General features: G+C 40.3%; 2 protein-coding genes across 7 annotated transcripts in view; one reads left to right on the plus strand and one right to left on the minus strand.

The window, feature by feature from the left end:
- The window catches only part of fras1 (Fraser extracellular matrix complex subunit 1), a 352607-nt gene that overhangs the window by 66709 nt on the left and 268606 nt on the right, over positions 1–17292 (plus strand). The gene's annotated exons all lie outside the window — the stretch shown is intronic.
- Positions 2668–5477, minus strand: LOC146506201 (uncharacterized). Its single transcript, XM_085181007.1, has 2 exons — positions 4622–5477; positions 2668–4166 (listed from the first exon to the last, which is right to left on the minus strand). Exons 1-2 carry the CDS (start codon positions 5018–5020, stop codon positions 3096–3098), a joined length of 1470 nt encoding a protein of 489 aa, XP_085037133.1. The 5' UTR covers positions 5021–5477; the 3' UTR covers positions 2668–3095.

The following is a 17292-nucleotide window of genomic DNA, read 5'->3' on the forward strand; positions in this document are numbered from 1 at the left end:
GTGATTTATCCAAAACTCGGGAGCTGGAATCCAAAGATAAATTTCCTTTTGAGGCACAGAAGAAAGAGTCAGAGAGCCATGACTAGAATCTGTTCAGATCTCAGCAGATGAATCGATTAACGTTGCATAAGAAACATGTTGTTTTTTCAGGTTTGGGTGCATCAAAGGGGATAAAAAAAAAAAAAAAAAAAACGCGGCATTGTTGCTAATGTCTGATTGTGCAGTGTGAACCACTGACAGCTCCTCTGTCACAAGACTGTCATGCGCCTGTGATCTGTCAAGAGAAGCTCTTAGGTTTTCTCTCTTAAACGCAGAAACTAGTCAACGTGGACCCAGGGCAGAGAAAGTCCAAACTGTGCAAGCTAACCCTTTTCAAAAAGCTCAAAAGTCTGCTTGTGTAGATTAAAAAGAACAATATCGTGCCAGCAGTTTCTGATTATTGCCGGGATCTTAAAACCTTTCCCGTTTATGAAAGAACTTCAGAAACATACGTTTCTTTTCAAAGTATCCAACTGTTGAAATTAGGTAAATTTATTCGTGTATAAAGTTTTGGGCTACTTTTATCTTTGGTAACAAGATTGTTTGACCTTCTCGTTGCTTTTCTCCTTCTCCTATTAGCCATTGTTTTTGTGTAGGTTTATTCTTTTACTCTAATTTATTGAACTCCGTGTGGGAGTTTTCCAAGATTTTGCAATAAACAAGCTCCCTGCATACAAAACAGTTTGAGATGAGTTCAGGGTATTCGTGTTGTGCTAGGGGTGGAGATGACCGTCTCACATTGATTTTCTCTGAGTCTGGAGGAGAGTTTTCGTGGCCTCAGTTGTAGGCTGCAAAGACCAGCATCGCTCTGACTCTAACTCTGCCTGCCAATTGTTTACATATTTGACATAACTTCTGCTGTTGTGCCTCCAGGCACCTGCTGCGCAGCTCAAAATGCCTCGCCGGGGGCAGCGTATCCAATAGCTGCTCTGTCAGTCTGCATCTGCTTGATAACACAAGAAATTACAGCTTTCTGTCCGTCTGCCTTCCTGAGTGAGATTTCTGTGCTTTGACAGGCAGTGGACAGACTGCAGAGCTGTTTACTGTGTTTTCATGGCAAAAGGAGCTTGTCTCACCTTGTCCTGAACATCCTCTGAACCCTCATCAGTGCGCTGACAAATGTGGAGCTGACTTTAGCATGCTTTAACCTAGAGCTGGGCGATATATCGAGTTTTTAAAAAATATCGATATATTTTTTATACGAGATATAAGATGTGACAATATCCTTTATATCGATATAGTCTATGTTACGTTATAACTATACTTGTGGAGCCGCAAGTTTGCCTCTCTTTCGTCCACTTTTGTCTTTACGCAACATTACTCGGCCTCGCCCCTCCTTCACTGAACACAACTCCCCCTCCTCCCCCATCGCTTCACCTGCAGGAAGCGACAAGATGGACACGGCAAATCTCCGTTAACGAGTTACTGCGCATCGCCCCGTGCGTGGGGCTGGACGCCGTCAACGTGTTAGCTAGCTAACCACGCTAACGAGCTAACCACGCTAACGCCATGCAGCCCAGAGGCGCTGCACAGCCTAAAATCCTTTCATTTTCTCAATAGTTGACAGCGCGCCTTATGTATGAATTCTGGTTGTGCTTGATGGCCGCGAACCGATTTTATGTGGTACACAGCGCTCAGCAATCTGTCAAAAAATGTTTTAGTACGACTTTGGTAAGCTACGGTGCTGCACCGGTTGATGGATTGTCAGAGCATTACGGCTACCGAGGAGCCTCGCGGAGTGATACGTACTGTGCTTCAACGTAATATTACCCTACTGTGTATAAGGACCATAAATGGCACCTGTTAAGAGACGTGGTTACGAAGAGGATTTCAAACTCAATGCTGTCAGTCACACAGTAGAAGTTGGGAACAGAGCAGCTGTGAAATCTGTCTTTGTTACTATGCTCTGCGTCTTTTAGTTTACATTTTGACTGCACAATTGTGAGTTTTTGTTATGCACAAAAACAACATTGTTTTCTTTTATTTATGCAACATTATTATTTAATAAATGCTCATAATTTATTTTTGAGTAAATTTTATGTACATCTATGCTCTATGTTAATAAAAGTGCCTGTGTGACATCTGGGACACAGCTTTGACTAAGAACTCTCTTTTTGTTCTTACTTTATGGCTTAAAATGGCTTAAAAAATATCGAGATATATATCTTATATCGCCGTCCAGGTAAAAAATATCGAGATATGAATTTTGGGTCATATCGCCCAGCCCTACTTTAACCAAGTTAATGAATTTATATGTATTACACTATTAAAATGACCCAGTATGCATGCAGAATATACTGTAGAGGATTTTGTTTCAATGTTAAATCCTACATACTACAGAAAAATCTAGAAAATAAGGTTAAAAAAAATAAAACTACTGTACTATTTATTTTGCCCCCCTTAAAAAAGTAAAAACTGAGTGTTTAGAGCCACATATTCGTGCTCCCAAGTAACATTCGGAGATAAAATATCAGAATTTCAGGAGCTGGGCCACGCCTCCAAGCATGACCCTTCCGGTTCTTATCTATGTATCACCCCCCATTTCTACAAGCTGTTCGTTCTTGCTCTCGTTTTCGTGCCCCACCCTCCCTTCCCTTTTTCAATTCGTTCTCTTTTACACTTCTCCTTAGTCTTTGGGGGATCTGCCATTCGCCCTTATCGAGTAAAAAATGCTGCCAAACCTAAAATGAGGACGTGGGCCCAGCTAGTGAATGGTATTTTATTGAAACAGAGCAGCACTGAACTGAACTTTACGGATCAATAAAGGGAGGAGGATGATCCTGATGCAAGATGCATACAACAATCTTGTTTGTAAGGTATTTTGAGCTGCACTGAATGTCACATGGTTGCTGATACGTCTGCAGGCCTGTGTAAGTGGGACCTACTGTGGGGAATAGACTCCACCTACTAATTGCCAAGCCATCGAAATGAGAAACTTCAGTTTACAAAACAGACAAAAAGACAAACCAATTTACTCCTTTTTGAATTGATTTTTAATTCTTAATTCTGGTTTTATTTTGTGTAGGTCAGCCTATCACATTTGATTTGGAGAGCAGTCAAGTTTCAAGTTCAAGTTCTTTCTGCACAGTATCTCTCTCAGACTGCCGTCCTTTGAGCTCATCTACCATCTGCAGGAGCTTGTCTCGGTGCTGCTCAGAGAGAGCTTCACGTTTAAACTTTGCTCCACTGTACTGATTTTCCATAGCCTCTAATTTAGCTGTGAGATTTGCGTTCTCCATCTTTAGTGTCTCCATGTCATAGAGAAGATGCTCTGCAGATTTAGAAGTTCTTCTCTGCCCAGGTGGAGCTAACGTCTTCTCTGACAGCTCTTTCACTTTCATTTGTAACTTTTTATATTCTTTAGAAAACCGAGATTTCTCTTCCTTAACAGCTTCCTCAAGTTCTCTGCGAGCTCCTTTCTCTTCCTCGAGATCTTTTTGCATAAACTGCCTCTCATTTTTGAGAAACTCAACTTTGTCTCGCAGGATCTGGTTTTCATAAGACAGGTCCTGATTTTCGGAGGTCAGTCGATTCAGCTTTTGTGTTTTACCGTGCTCCTGGGAGACAATCGAGTCGTAGCTCCTCTGGAGTGCAGAGTTCTTCTCTTGTTCTTTCTGGACGTCTGATGCCCACTTGTTAATGTTTTCCTGCAGCCTTAAAATCATGGTGTCCTTGGCCTCGATATCATCCTGGAGCTTTTGGACTTTGAGGCGCAGCGACTGTATTTCATCGTCTTTTTCCAGGTTTTGTTTCTGCTGCTCAGTGAGACGATCCTCTAGTGCCTTAATATCAGCGGCCTCTGCATTTTTATTTTCATGTTTAAGTGAGGACATCATCAGATCTTTGTGGAGTTTCTTGATCGTCTTCTTGTCCTCATCAGTGTTAGCCATCACTTGAATAATTCTCGTTTTAAGGTCCACTATTATCTTCATGTGCTTCAGTTCTTTACGCTCTTTTTTCACAGCTTTTTCAAGACGATCATTTTCCTCTTGGATCTTTTTAAAGGCTTCATCCTGTTGAGATTTAGCCTCTTTTTCTATTTCTAACTCCTTTTGGAGAGCAAGCTTGTCTTCTTCCAGTTGTTTGAGACAAGTGCTGGTCTTCTCAGACTTTTTAGGCCCATCGTGCTGTGGAAAGCGAAAACAATTATCGTGTTGTCGAATATGTCAAATAATTTGTAGAGAATAGAAATATGTAGTTTTGTTTAAAGTTAAAACATTCTCATCAGGGTGTTTTAATTTTCTTAAGACAAGAGAATTGTCTTTAAATATAAAGCAAAACAACTGTATTTTCTTAGCATGTTTCTTCAGTTGGTCATTAATTTGTGTGTGTGTGTGTGTGTGTGTACGTTGGGTATTCATATCTTGTGGGGACATCTTATTGACATAATGCTTTCCCTACCCCCTAACCCTAACCATGAAACATTAATGCCTAACCCTTAACCCCAAAAATGCCTTGAAACATGTGATAACCAGGATTTTGGTCCCCACAGGTGCTGTTTGTTCCCACAAGTGTAGTAAACTTCCAAGTTTTGGTCCCCACAAAGACATGTGCGCACATGCAGACACACACACAAACAAACCTCTTCACAATCATATTCATATCCCATTTCAGACTTGTCCACTGAAACAGGGTCTTCCTGAAAACCAGCAGCTCCCTCAGATTCCTCTTTGAATTCCTCTTCGAAGTCTTCGTGAGCAGACGAGTCTCCGGCCTCTTTCCTGGGGGCGTCCCAAAAATCATCAGATTTCTCAGACTCTTCGCTTTTTCCTGCTTTGTTTTCAAATCCTGACTTCTCTTTTTCAAATTTGTAGAGATGATCGGATTTCTCCTCTTCCAAATCATTCTCACAGTTCTCTTCAATGTCATCTATAATTTCTTCCTCAATTTCATCATCATCTTCGTCAAAAGATTTGCCCGGACCACTCCACTGAAAATTCGTTGCGGAGGAAAAAAGTACGTCTACGCTTTCGTTGCTCATTTTCTTAAATGAAAACAGCTCCTTTGTAATAATTTCCTCTGAATGTCACTGGGTTAAAAACTTACGGTAACTCATGGTAATGCAGTCCGTGTGTGCCTGTATTTACTATCACATGCAGAATAGAGTTGCATCAGAACATCAGACTCCAAGGAGAGATGCTTCTATTTCGAATAATAATAAAACGTTGTCATCACTGCCCAGTGTTGCCATTCTACTCTGCATTCAAACACGTTTACATTCTAAAGAGTCGCTCTTTAGAGTCTTGGTTCACCTTTTAAAAAAAAAACAAAAACCCATGTCCTCTTAATCCTTGGCTTAATTTAATTAAACTTTCCTGAACTACCTTTATTCTATATATCACAATGCAATTTTATTTTCTAAAAGTAAATTCATATTTCTAGCACACACAAACCATCTTCCACTGTTTAACAAGACCAACTGGACCAGGTTAAAACAACATGCTGCTTTTATTCTTTTAAACACACTGACAGCTTCCTGCAGCTCTGAAGAACAGAAGCTTTAAGTTATCTTTAAATAATGTTATTTTCACAACAAGATTTTATTTCCATCAGTTTACCTTGTAATCTCTAAATAGAAAGGTGCTATAAATAAGGAATCATCATAGATCAAATGTGTATAATAAAATAATATACATATGGAAAAAATCAGATTGAAAATGCAGCTGCGGTTTTTGATGACGTCACTGCTAAAGCTGCATTGAAAGCCTTGTTTCCCTCAGTGATGGTCATGTATCCAACAGTGCAGTGTCCCTACCATCTTCACTATGGCACTCTAGGCATGTGTATCACTCATACTAATACAGACCTGAAACATTTAAATGTGGCAAATATGCAAAAAATTAAAAGTAATCAGGAAGAGGGGAATATTTTAATAATAAAGCAGGGTACACCCTCAAGGTGTGGGGACTTTGGCTGACATTATTGTGCATATATGCATTGTTTAATTCAAAATAAAGTATTGGGACATACTTTTTTATAACATTGTACCGCCAAATTGGGAGCACATACTGGGTATATGATGTTGACTGTCTGAACTTTGCATGCTTTGCATTTGTTGATGGCAAAATTCCCCTCAGAATCTACTGAACAGCCTGAATTCAGAAGGTTATATGATATTATATGATGTTATATATGATATTATATGATGTTATAACAACACGGAGAGTAACGTCTGGGTGCAGTGCTTCAATCACCACATACTCCAGTATCTATCAGTACTGTGGCACAAAACAATCGGTATATGTTTATGTGTATTCACGCTTTTGGTTGCAGTGTCATTGCCCACTTCTGATTTTGCTTTACAGATGCTGTCTTCACAGTGTGCTTGGGTTATGACATCACTGCTTTTGACTTTTAGGTCCATCTCCAAAAGAAACAGCAATAACAGATCATTTTGTATATTTCCTTGTGTATATATATAAAGTACACAGTGAATGCTGATTGGATACATATGTTTTTAAAATTCTGTTGATTTAGTTAGAAAATGTTTGGTTTTGTTTGTTTTAGGCCAACCAAACTTAACAGCAGCAGTGATGCTCAACTGATCCTCATACGGCTTTAATGTAGTTTTTACATTAGTGGTTGTCTACGTCAGATTGCTCAATCAGTAACATTTTACTGTAGAGATATCTGAACATTTTTAGATCAAAAACATAAGACATCCCTTTGCTTCGTTTTCAAACAGCAGCTTTGAAATTAAACCTTCAGAGTGACACGAGGCTGTTATCTGTCGTGCAGAATCGATAGAAACTGAATGAAAGTGTGAAAGCTTATATTCTCTTTCATCGAGCAAAAGGTAAAAAAAAAAACCTGTCAAATGATTGAATCTCTTTATAACTGTAAAGCAGTTTGTTATAAGGGCTTTCATTTTAATCTACTTACACTATCAAAAGCCAAACTACAATGTAATAATAACCTCTTAACGTAATTTTACTTTAATCGTTATGCAAAATGGTGGCGGTACAATGCAAGTATTACTATCAGATAAATGTAGTATAGTAGCAAGTGGAACATTTCTAATTAGGGCTGTAATAGATTACCAACAGTAAGAATGACAACACGTCATTTCTGATTATGCAGATTTAAAAAGACAAATGTGGTTTGGGAAGTCTTGCTTTGAATCCTTAATTTTTGCAGTTTGGAGGCTTCACAGAAATGCTCAAGGAGCTGTTCAGAAATTAAATGAAATTTAAATTCTTGGCAGTTTTACAAGCCTTTTTTTGGCTTTCTAATATGGGAGTCTTTGGGGATTGGCTTCATCAGCTTGTCTTCATTTCTTTGCCTTGAAAGTTGTGTCGTGGTCTGTGCTGTCTGCTGTTCCTCAAGTTTACCCTTGTTCATTTGACAAGCCTCAAAATGAGGACTCATCTGTTTAGTGCGCCTGAAAATAAGAAAAAATAAAATATTTTGATATTCGTTGCAGAGTATTGATAAGAGGCTAATACAATATATTACTGTTTCTCCTGCCCTATATCTAATTCATAGTTTTAGACCAATACCTGGTCTTTCATGCCTGCCTACCTTCCTTTCTTTCAGAGCCACTGTAGCTGCAGTGGCTCTGGCTCTGACTGACACGGCGATATAAGCCATGATCCAGAATTGATAGAAAAAGATGAAAGCGTTGCAGAAGTTGGCTTTGCACAAGCTAAATCCCCAGGTGACTGTGTTCAAAACAAACTCTGCAGCGGCAGCGAAAAATGAGTCCACATCTGTTAGTCCTCATCTGTTTTGCTTCCTTTGTTTTTAGAAATTCATGATCACCACATACGCTTCTGTTGCTTCAGTTTAATAAGCTTTTTCCTCACTATGTATGCTTTGATGCTGTTGTGTCTTCTCATATCTTTTGTTATTTTTTTTCTTTTATTCGGCATAAGAAGAAAGTAAAGAAATGAGGGAAAAGTAAGCATGATTAATACAGTGCTATCTACCTACTATAACTCTAACTGTGGCACAGAGTAAGTGCATTGGTAGCTGCTGTTGTCATCACTGTGGGTGGGACAGGATGCAACGCCAGGAAGATGCTTTTTATTCTTTTTCAACTTTTTTTTCCTCCTTTTTGTTGCTGTTTTTAATCTATAGTAAGTGAAAGCTATTAAGAAACGTATCCATAGCACAGTAGCACACCGGCTAGCGCTGTCACCGCATAGCAAGTAGGCTATGAGTTTAAACCTGCTGGCTAACTGGAGCACTGCTGTGTCAAGCTTGCATGATATTATTCCCATGCCTCCATGGTTTTCTCCAGGTACTCTGGCTTTCTCCCACAGTACAAAGACATGCATGTTATATTAGATGGTGAATATAGCATGCATGCAGGCCATCACTGGCCCTGTGATGGCCTGTGATGGACTGTTGGCCGGAACAGTGACCCACAGTCCTGATTGATAAGCTGTTAATAGCTGAAATTAACAGTTGTGGCTTTTCTTGGGCTCAGTGAGGGAATCGATTGAGACCTGATGCACCACCGAGCTTCTGAAACACTGAAGACCCCTTGAGTATTTCTAATAAAATCACCAGCGGAGAAGAAGTTACTCTGAACCAGGGTTTTAATAGTTTTGCAATTTTCATTAGTTTTTATTTTTATTTAGTTTTGACTTCAGATTTTCTATTTTCTATCAGTTTTAATTAGTTTTTACCAATTGTTTGCTAGTTTAGTTTAGTTTTTATTTTTTTGAAAATCCTTAGTTTCAGTTTAGTTTTGATTAGTTTCAGTTATAGTTTTAGTTGTGTTTGCAATAATTAAGTAACAAAATCCCAGTTTCATCATATCAGTCATTCTGCTCATCCTTGGGTATGTTGCTATTCCAGCTACCATACTGCACCCTGGACAGGTCGCCTGTCTGTCGCAGGGCTAACATGCAGAGACAGACAACTCACATTCCCACCTATGGGTTCTTTAAATAAATAAATAAATAAAGGCAGATGAACAACCATTGATACCAGGCAACTATAAAATGTATATCTTGGCCCCAATGAGACTATTAACTCTCGCAGCACCGGGTGTTCGTAATTTTGGTTCAAGTGAATTGATAAACTTTTTGAAGGTAATTGACTCACACAGTTGTGTAGATATCCCCGTCCTGTTGTCTCGGGATGCATCACGCTGCCTTGCCTGGGGTTAGCTTCTGTTTTCTGGGGATGAGGGTTGAGTGTGCTCCCTTACCTTCTCAAGGTAAGCTAGGTTAGCCTTCTTGTGTGAGCTTTTCAAGTGCACTTTAAGGTTTGTGGGATTTTTTTCCCTTTAGAAATGTCCCTCATAATTTGTCTCTTTCCACTACAAGACACTTGCTTTATCCAAAACACAGTCATATTCAAAGTAATCCAAAATTGGACTCTGGCGCTTTCTTCCAACTTTTCCTGACATGATTCTGCGCGTGGACGGAGCAGCGACACAGACGACTCGACTAACGTACTGCCACCTGCTGGCATAATGAGACACAGCAAGAAAAAAATCTGTAAACTAAACTTCATTTTCACCCTTGACTATTGTATGACACGCACACATCAATGAAAACTAAACACATTTTTGCTATAAATTCAGTTAATTTTAGTTAGTTTTGTGAACACTCATTACAGTTTTAGTTAGTTTTCCTTTTTTTGTTTTTATTTTTATTTCCGTTAACGAAAATGTTTTTTCACTTCTAGTTTTCGTTATTTCGTTAGTTTTCGTTAACGATAATAACCTTGGTCTGAACTGCTCCCTTATTTCCAAATGGCTCACCACAATGGATCCACATGTTTACATTAGACAGCTTTCCTAGGGCAACCCTCCCAGTAGGAGTAGGAGAACATTAGGTTGTGACCAGGGATCTTACACCAGGGATACATAAAGTAGATATGTAAACCTCTGCATCATCTGTGTAGACCCATGCTAAATATGACAAACCTAAGATAGCACGTTGACTGACCTTAGCATGACTTGAACACATTATGTCTTGATAAGTAAACTTAAAAGGAGATGTCGTGTGAATGGCTACACAGCCTTCTTGTTTTTGATCATTTGAAACACACGTTATGGAGTAAAACGCTTATAATGTCAACATGCTTAGCTCCTTTCCACCTCGGCTCTGCAGCGCTCCTTATGCTAAATATTCTGTCTGAGAACAGATCCTAAACCATCCTCCTCTCTCCTCCCTTCGTGGCTTCTTTCCCTGTAGCACAAAACATTGAGCCAAGATGGATAAATACAGTACGGCACTTTGGCGGTTTCCTTTATGAGGACACAAATAGTTGACTTGCAGTATCATGTTTGCCACTCCAATGTAGGCCACGCCACGAGCAGTAATCCTTCTGATTTATACCGGCTGCCTGCCTGCCGCCGCCGTCTGCTAATCGGCGTCAGGAATGTTTTACTCCACCGACTGCGATTATTTATCCAGTTTTTGTGTGTACATGTGGATTTCAGCACTTACAAAGCATGTTCTGCACACACTCATCTGTCTGCCCCCAATAATTCAATAACTGTTCCACCCTCGTATTCAGTTACGAAGTGAAAGTCAAAATAGCTGAGGTGTTTTCCACTTGGCGCCTGTCTGCAGCTGTTTGTTCACTGGTGCCTGGAAAGTCTTTGCCACCAAAATAATCTGGGTTGGAGGCAGAGGGACAGTATGTGGAGTCATCACAGAGCTTTACTAAATATGGACAGAGCTGTCATGGTTTCACACGAGCACCTGCTGAGGCCCGGCTGTGTAGCACAGTGTGCATGCATGAAGAGTGAAGCTGCACAAGAGCAGGTTAAATAAAGTCCATCAGCATGTGGAAGCCACAGCCTGACTGGATGTATGTAAAAAAGACAACAATGAAACTACCAGCTTTGTATTTTAAAGTTTCAAGTCCACGCAGGTTATAAAGACACACACCAAAGAGCAGGAGAGCTTTATTAAACTGCAGCAGCAGAGCAACTTCCCAAAATCTTGAAGCCTACTGGAGGACGCACTGTTCCACTTGAGTCTCTCACCTCTTCTCCGGTGTCTTCCTCCTCCACTGCCTCTAATACCCTCTAATTTGTTCCTGTCTTCAGGTAAAAATAACTCAGCTCTGCATCTCCTTAGCCAGCACTTTCCTGCTGTACATGTTTTTCTGAGGAGTCGCAGGAGTATTGTGTTTCCACTGCTGTCAGGAAACAATAGTGGGGACTCTGACTCGCAGCCTCCTCCTTATGGATTGAATGTAAAGCGAGTGGTACAGAAATTTCTTAGTGTACTATTACATTTGTTTGCTGTCACTTTCAAATGGATAGTCATTTAAAAATAAACTTCGCTTGGTGCCAGTAGTACCTTTAGTTACATGTGTAGAAAGTATCTTTTTTAAAACAGCCTGAGTATGAAAAACAAAACTAATGACAAAGGGATTTAAATTTTCAGTCTTTCTAATGACCTGGAGGGTGTGACTCCTCTGGTTTAAACTAGAAGAATGATTATCCATCCATCCATCTTCTTCCGCTTTATCCGAGGCCGGGTCGCGGGGGCAGCAGCCTAAGCAAAGAGGCCCAGACCTCCCTCTCCCCAGCCACCTCCTCCAGTTTATCCGGGGGAACACCAAGGCGTTCCCAGGCCAGCCGAGAGATATAATCTCTCCAGCGTGTCCTGGGTCTGCCCCGGGGCCTCCTCCCGGTGGGACATGCCTGGAACACCTCACCCAGGAGGCGCCCTGGAGGCATCCTTGTCAGATGCCCGAACCACCTCAACTGGCTCCTTTCGATGTGGAGCAGCAGCGGCTCTACTCTGAGCTCCTCCCGGATGGCCGAACTTCTCACCCTATCTCTAAGGGAGAGGCCAGCCACCCTTCGGAGGAAGCTCATTTCCGCCGCTTGTATCCGCGATCTCGTTCTTTCGGTCACTACCCACAGCTCGTGGCCATAGGTGAGGGTAGGGACGTAGATCGACCGGTAAATTGAGAGTGAAGAATGATTATCTTGAAGTTTATTATAAAAAAGCTGGAAAAATCAAGAGCTGCTGCTGGTCTCCTTCTGTGTTACTGTGAATTCTTCTGCTGTGTTTGGATTGTTCCCTGGAAGTCCTGTTGTGATCAGTTGCTCCTGATCTTGCTCTTGTGGATCTTTAATGGTGAACGTTTAACTTGAATTTAATTTCAGAGAAACTAAACCTGGAAATAGACTGGTTGGTATGGGAAGATTGTATTTTGGCTCAGTCACACTAGGGTAAAAATAGGGTGGCAACCTCCTTGGACTTGGAAAAAATCAGTGGTTGAGCCCAGAGACCAATCGCAACCATCACTACAGCAGGTTCGGAGGCAATCCCTCCTTAAATAATCGTGGTCCGTCTCACTGCAATCACTCTCGAACAGATTGGTGAAGGTTTGCGATCTAATTTGGAAACAATGTCTCAACTAATGAGCATAACTCAGTCAGTTAGGTGTATTTTGGTTTTAGTTCTAAATAAAAGCAAGATTGCCAAGTACCAGTGTCGTTTTGCAGTTGAATGTCAAGGAATGTCATTGGTTTGAGTAATGAAAACGGGCTTTTTGTCACTGTTTCATAGCCTCAGCAGCAGAAAGTGGTGAAAGAGACTCGTCAAATTGAAAGCACATACCCTTTTTAGTTGCTGCAGTGTGAGTATTTCTTGTTGCTGAATCATTATACCAGAATTTGATGCTTACAGTGTATGTTTTGGATGTGCAGGTTGCCCCGTAACTCAGCCTGATGTTTTTGGTGCTTATGCAAGCCTTAAAAGCTCCGCACAAGGATTTAAAATAATGTTGTAAGAGTTTGTTTGAAGCTGCTGTCTAACATGCCTTTTGCTCTACAAGATATGGATCAAACAGGGATGTTACATCACCCCTTACACTGAAACTGCATCTGGGAAAGACCAACCAAAAATAGAACTGACACTAGAAATGATGCCGGCAAACTAGGGGAAGCCAAACATTGATACCTGTCTGGTTGCCAGGAATAAAGCATTGTTTACATTGCGCACCTCTTTCAACACTATTGTGTGGATGTTTGAATATCCCAACACCGCTGGACTGGAGGTTGCAGCATGCACTTGAGTCTCAACATGAAATAAAATGCATCAAACAGCAATATGACACTGAATGGTTCACTTCAGTGTTCCTGATGGTCATGTTTCCTTTTTGTATGTTGGAGTTATTTAGAGTGAAATGCCACAGCAGCTGAGAATGTCCAGAATTCATTGACATTTACAGGTAGAGTAAAACATTCATGGAAACCCCAGATTGTGTAACATTGATTTAAGATTCTCTTTACTGCTCAGGAATTGCATGAACATACTGAAGGAGTGTTGCGTCGACTTGTTGTTTCACCTGACTGAAGCTGAAAGAACAACGATTCCCATTGAGCTGTACCGCTGACAAAACCCATGCATTTTAATGGCTTTCATGATAAGCTGTTCATTATTGCAATAAGATGAAAAAGTAGGAGACAATGAGCAGTCCCACTAAGTCTAATATGTACTGTGTTTCTGTCTTATGTTTCTATTTTATGAAGCAAATCAAATGGAAATTTTTTGAGTTAAACTAAAATGAAGGACTTAAAACAACTGAGAAATATATAGAAGAGCCATAAATATTCTTTTGTTCCTCTGTCTGCTCTTCCTTCAGTTCATAAAACCTTCATTAAGCTTTGTTCAAGCAGCTTCTTCACTAATCCTTCAAATGAAGGGAAACTTGAAGCATTAACTTTACCAATAAAGGAAGCCTGTGTTTTAGCATTTCTGCACATAAATTATGAGAACATAAAGGCGATTTTAAAATATTAATTGAATGGCTATCTGCTTGTGATGAATAGTTGGTCTTTATGTACGCATGAACTCACCAGTTTGTATAAAATAGGGAAAAGTAGTGCTGTCTATTAGAGAGATCCTGGGAAAAGAGCTGTTTTTTTGCTACAGTTAATGGTAACTAGTTCCTTGAAAAGTAAAATGTGTGTTTTATGAAAATTCTTCCATCAGTTATTAGAGGAATCTTTTATCATTTTCTAGGGATCCAAAGCCTGAAAAAGCCTTAAATGCTCATTTAAACTCCTGTTTCTGTGCCTAAAATCTTAAGTTAATGCGAGGATGCTTCTGGCTCTACCCTCCAAGTTGGTTTGAACCTTTCTCTGTGGGTAGGATTGGTATTGTGACCCTTCTGTAGTCTAAAGACGTGACTGAAGACAGTTTAGTTGAATCCAAGGTTTTATATCCTCTGTGCAGTTTAATAAAGTCTCCTCACTCTTCTCCTGGCCGATTCAACCTCTGGACGCGGTGCCACGATCGATTTGCAATTGACAAGTTTCTGAGGAAAACTAATTGGATGAGATAACCTTTAGAGTCAGAGGTGATTGGCCCCACACAGACACTCGATTTCCTGCACACGTGTCAATCTTGTCTGCTGTAGTGTAAAGATTTATCTGTTTGTCCAGAAGCGCTGAGGGTTACTCATCCTTTCTTTCACACATGCTGAAGTTTGAGTAAATACATGTGTAGGTACTCAGGTCAAGTTTACTGCAGGTCAGGTCTGTGAAAAACAAAACAAAACAAACAAACAGGGATTTGTACGTGGTTGTGGAAATAAATAAGTTCTTGTCCTTTTTCTTGCCAGCAGCATCGGTGATGTTAGTCTGTTGGTTCAGGTCCAGACCAAGACCATCAAAGATTTAACTCATATCCACCCTCAACTCATCATAGATGTTTGGTAATGAAGCCTTTTTTCCCTCACATTTTGGATGCCCTAGTAGCAACAATTTCTGACAAAGCGTCCTCTCTTAAACGTCTTTTTCTGATGTATGTTAGACCTACAGCCTACAGTGATCCATGTCAGGAGGCTGGTGGAGGGATGAGAGGCACAATCAAACAACCTTGAAGTAGAGCAGCGGTCTCCAACCTTTTTTGCGTCACGGACCGGTTTATGTCCGACAATATTTTCACGGACCGGCCTTTAAGGTGTCGCGGATAAATACAACAAAATAAAACTAGTACCGGTACCGAAAAAAAGAAGATTTATTCATAACACACGTGATAAGTCCAAGGAAAACCGAGTTAACGATAAAAACGATAACAAAATAACGCTGAAAACTGATAAAAACCCTGAAAAACTTACATTTCACACCTGAGCCTCAACTCTCGTGGCCCGGTACCAAACGACTCATGGACCGGTACCGGTCCGAGGCCCGGGGTTGAGGACCGCTGAAGTAGAAAACAGTGACTTATCTGTTGTTGATCAGTTAGTTAGACTCTAAAGTGCCGAAGGCCAAAACGATCAGGTTTCGCCTACCAATGGGTGATGTCCATCTTTCAACTTTGGTTGCTACAGACGCATTGACAGCAGCAGCAAAACTGCAGATAAGGAATTGTAATTACCCAGGTTGGTACTCTTACCAAGATCCTCTTTTAGAATATTAACTTGTCTTCATCGCCTCCCTTAATATCTCAAATCAGTAACCATCAACTTCTCCTAATCTTGATTCACGCCCAAATACCCCCAAATCCGTAGTGACATAAGGGCCTGTAACGGTACAGAAAATACAGGCCAGCACGGCAGTCATGCTTCATCCTCATTGTAATTGCAGCTGTCATATCCATTTCACGATGTCTTCTGCCAAATAATTACCCAGCGCTGTGCTCACTCGGGTTAGAAAACGTGCACGGCAGAATACTTCTTGGCTCCAGTTTCTCAGCCAGATCATTCAACACAGCACAGCCTGTTGGCTGGAATCTCTCCGTAAACACCTTTGTAGACGATCATCTGAGGTCGAAGCTGCAGAGCTCCTACATTTCACAGTCTACTCTCAGAGACAGAAAACTTCACCTTTATTCAGCCTGCGGGGAGAATAAAACAAACTCTTCTATGTCATCACATACAAATAAATCAATGCGTGTTCTACCTTCATACTGACAGGTAGATATCTGCAAACAGCAGCGTGTTAAATTAAGTGCAGCACAATTCCCATGTTTGCCTTCTTGGTGGTATAATTGTGCTGCTTAAGCGAACTGATAGAGAATAATTAAGTTAAATATCATCATGCTTGTTGAAATTGGGAAATATTTCGCTGCAGTGTTGCTGGAAAGCCATGATACTGCATACATTTGTCTGAATTTCACTTGAAAGCAGTCCAGGTTTAGATCTTTGCATATGCAAATGCTCCCACTTAAGATGTAGTGCTTAGTCCACTGATTCCAAGCAGATTCAAAGTTATGATGGGGTGAAAACTAACTACGGTAAATATGAGTAAAATAGAAGAAGCAGAAGGTGAAAGAAGACAACAACAAATTGCAAAAATGCTAAAAAAAACAAATAAGTTTGGAAAATGAAAGACTTCAAACACATGATGTCATCACCGAGCTTTCAGGAGAAGATGTGAGGTTGGAACACTTGAACCATCTAAAGGAGTTTATATTTTATGAAGCAAGTTTTTCCAAAATACTACAAAATCAGTAGAAGCAGTCCTGGAAGATCACCTGGGGGGTAACTATCGATTGCTCCTCTTCCTGAGGGAACATCCTGATAGCGCATCTGAAAAGATTTTACATATGTACTTGATCCAAACGACATTTTCTAGGTAGCTCTGTGAATCGGTGTCTTTCACCCCTCGTGGAAGATGAAATGAGATGAGATGAGAAGATGATATCAGATGAGATGAACTTTATTGATCCCTGAGGGGAAGCTCGGTAATTACAGCGGCGAGGTGTAGAGGGATATGTTGAAGAGTGAAGTGAAGGTGAAGAATGTTTCTGATAATACAGGCTGTTGCTAAAGTAATGTCAATACATAGGATCAATATGCAGTTTAAAGAGAATTAAAATCAGCTGAAAATACATCCTTTAATAATTATTTATTTGTAAAAATTGCCAGTTTCAAGAGAAAGAAGACAAATCATTAGAAATGGAATAATTAACTGTTTCAATGAAGTGTTTCGAAAGATTTTTTTTTTAATCAGCTGAGTCATAAAACAACCAAATGATTTTCTGACATCTTCACACTCATTTAATTCTGTCCTACTGGAAAATGACTTTGCGCTTTCTCCGATTTTATATAAAGAGGACATTATCTTGCTCCATTTGCCAGATTTTCATTCTCTTGCATGATTCTGCTGGTTCGGTTGGACTAGCGGTGCCTGTGGTGTAGTGGAGAGGAGGCTGAGAACTTGATGGAGCGGTGAAAGTAACTGCAGCAACTGAGGCAAATATTCCTGCAGCAAATGCATGAATTACTCATTAATTTGGTTTTTTTATTTGCAGCATAAGGTAACTGGATGTGATGGTAGCCTTTTGCATGTTATATCTTAGACGAAATTCAGCT

Source organism: Neolamprologus multifasciatus, chromosome 12, assembly GCF_963576455.1.
Source record: "Neolamprologus multifasciatus chromosome 12, fNeoMul1.2, whole genome shotgun sequence".
NCBI classification, from domain to species: domain Eukaryota; kingdom Metazoa; phylum Chordata; class Actinopteri; order Cichliformes; family Cichlidae; genus Neolamprologus; species Neolamprologus multifasciatus.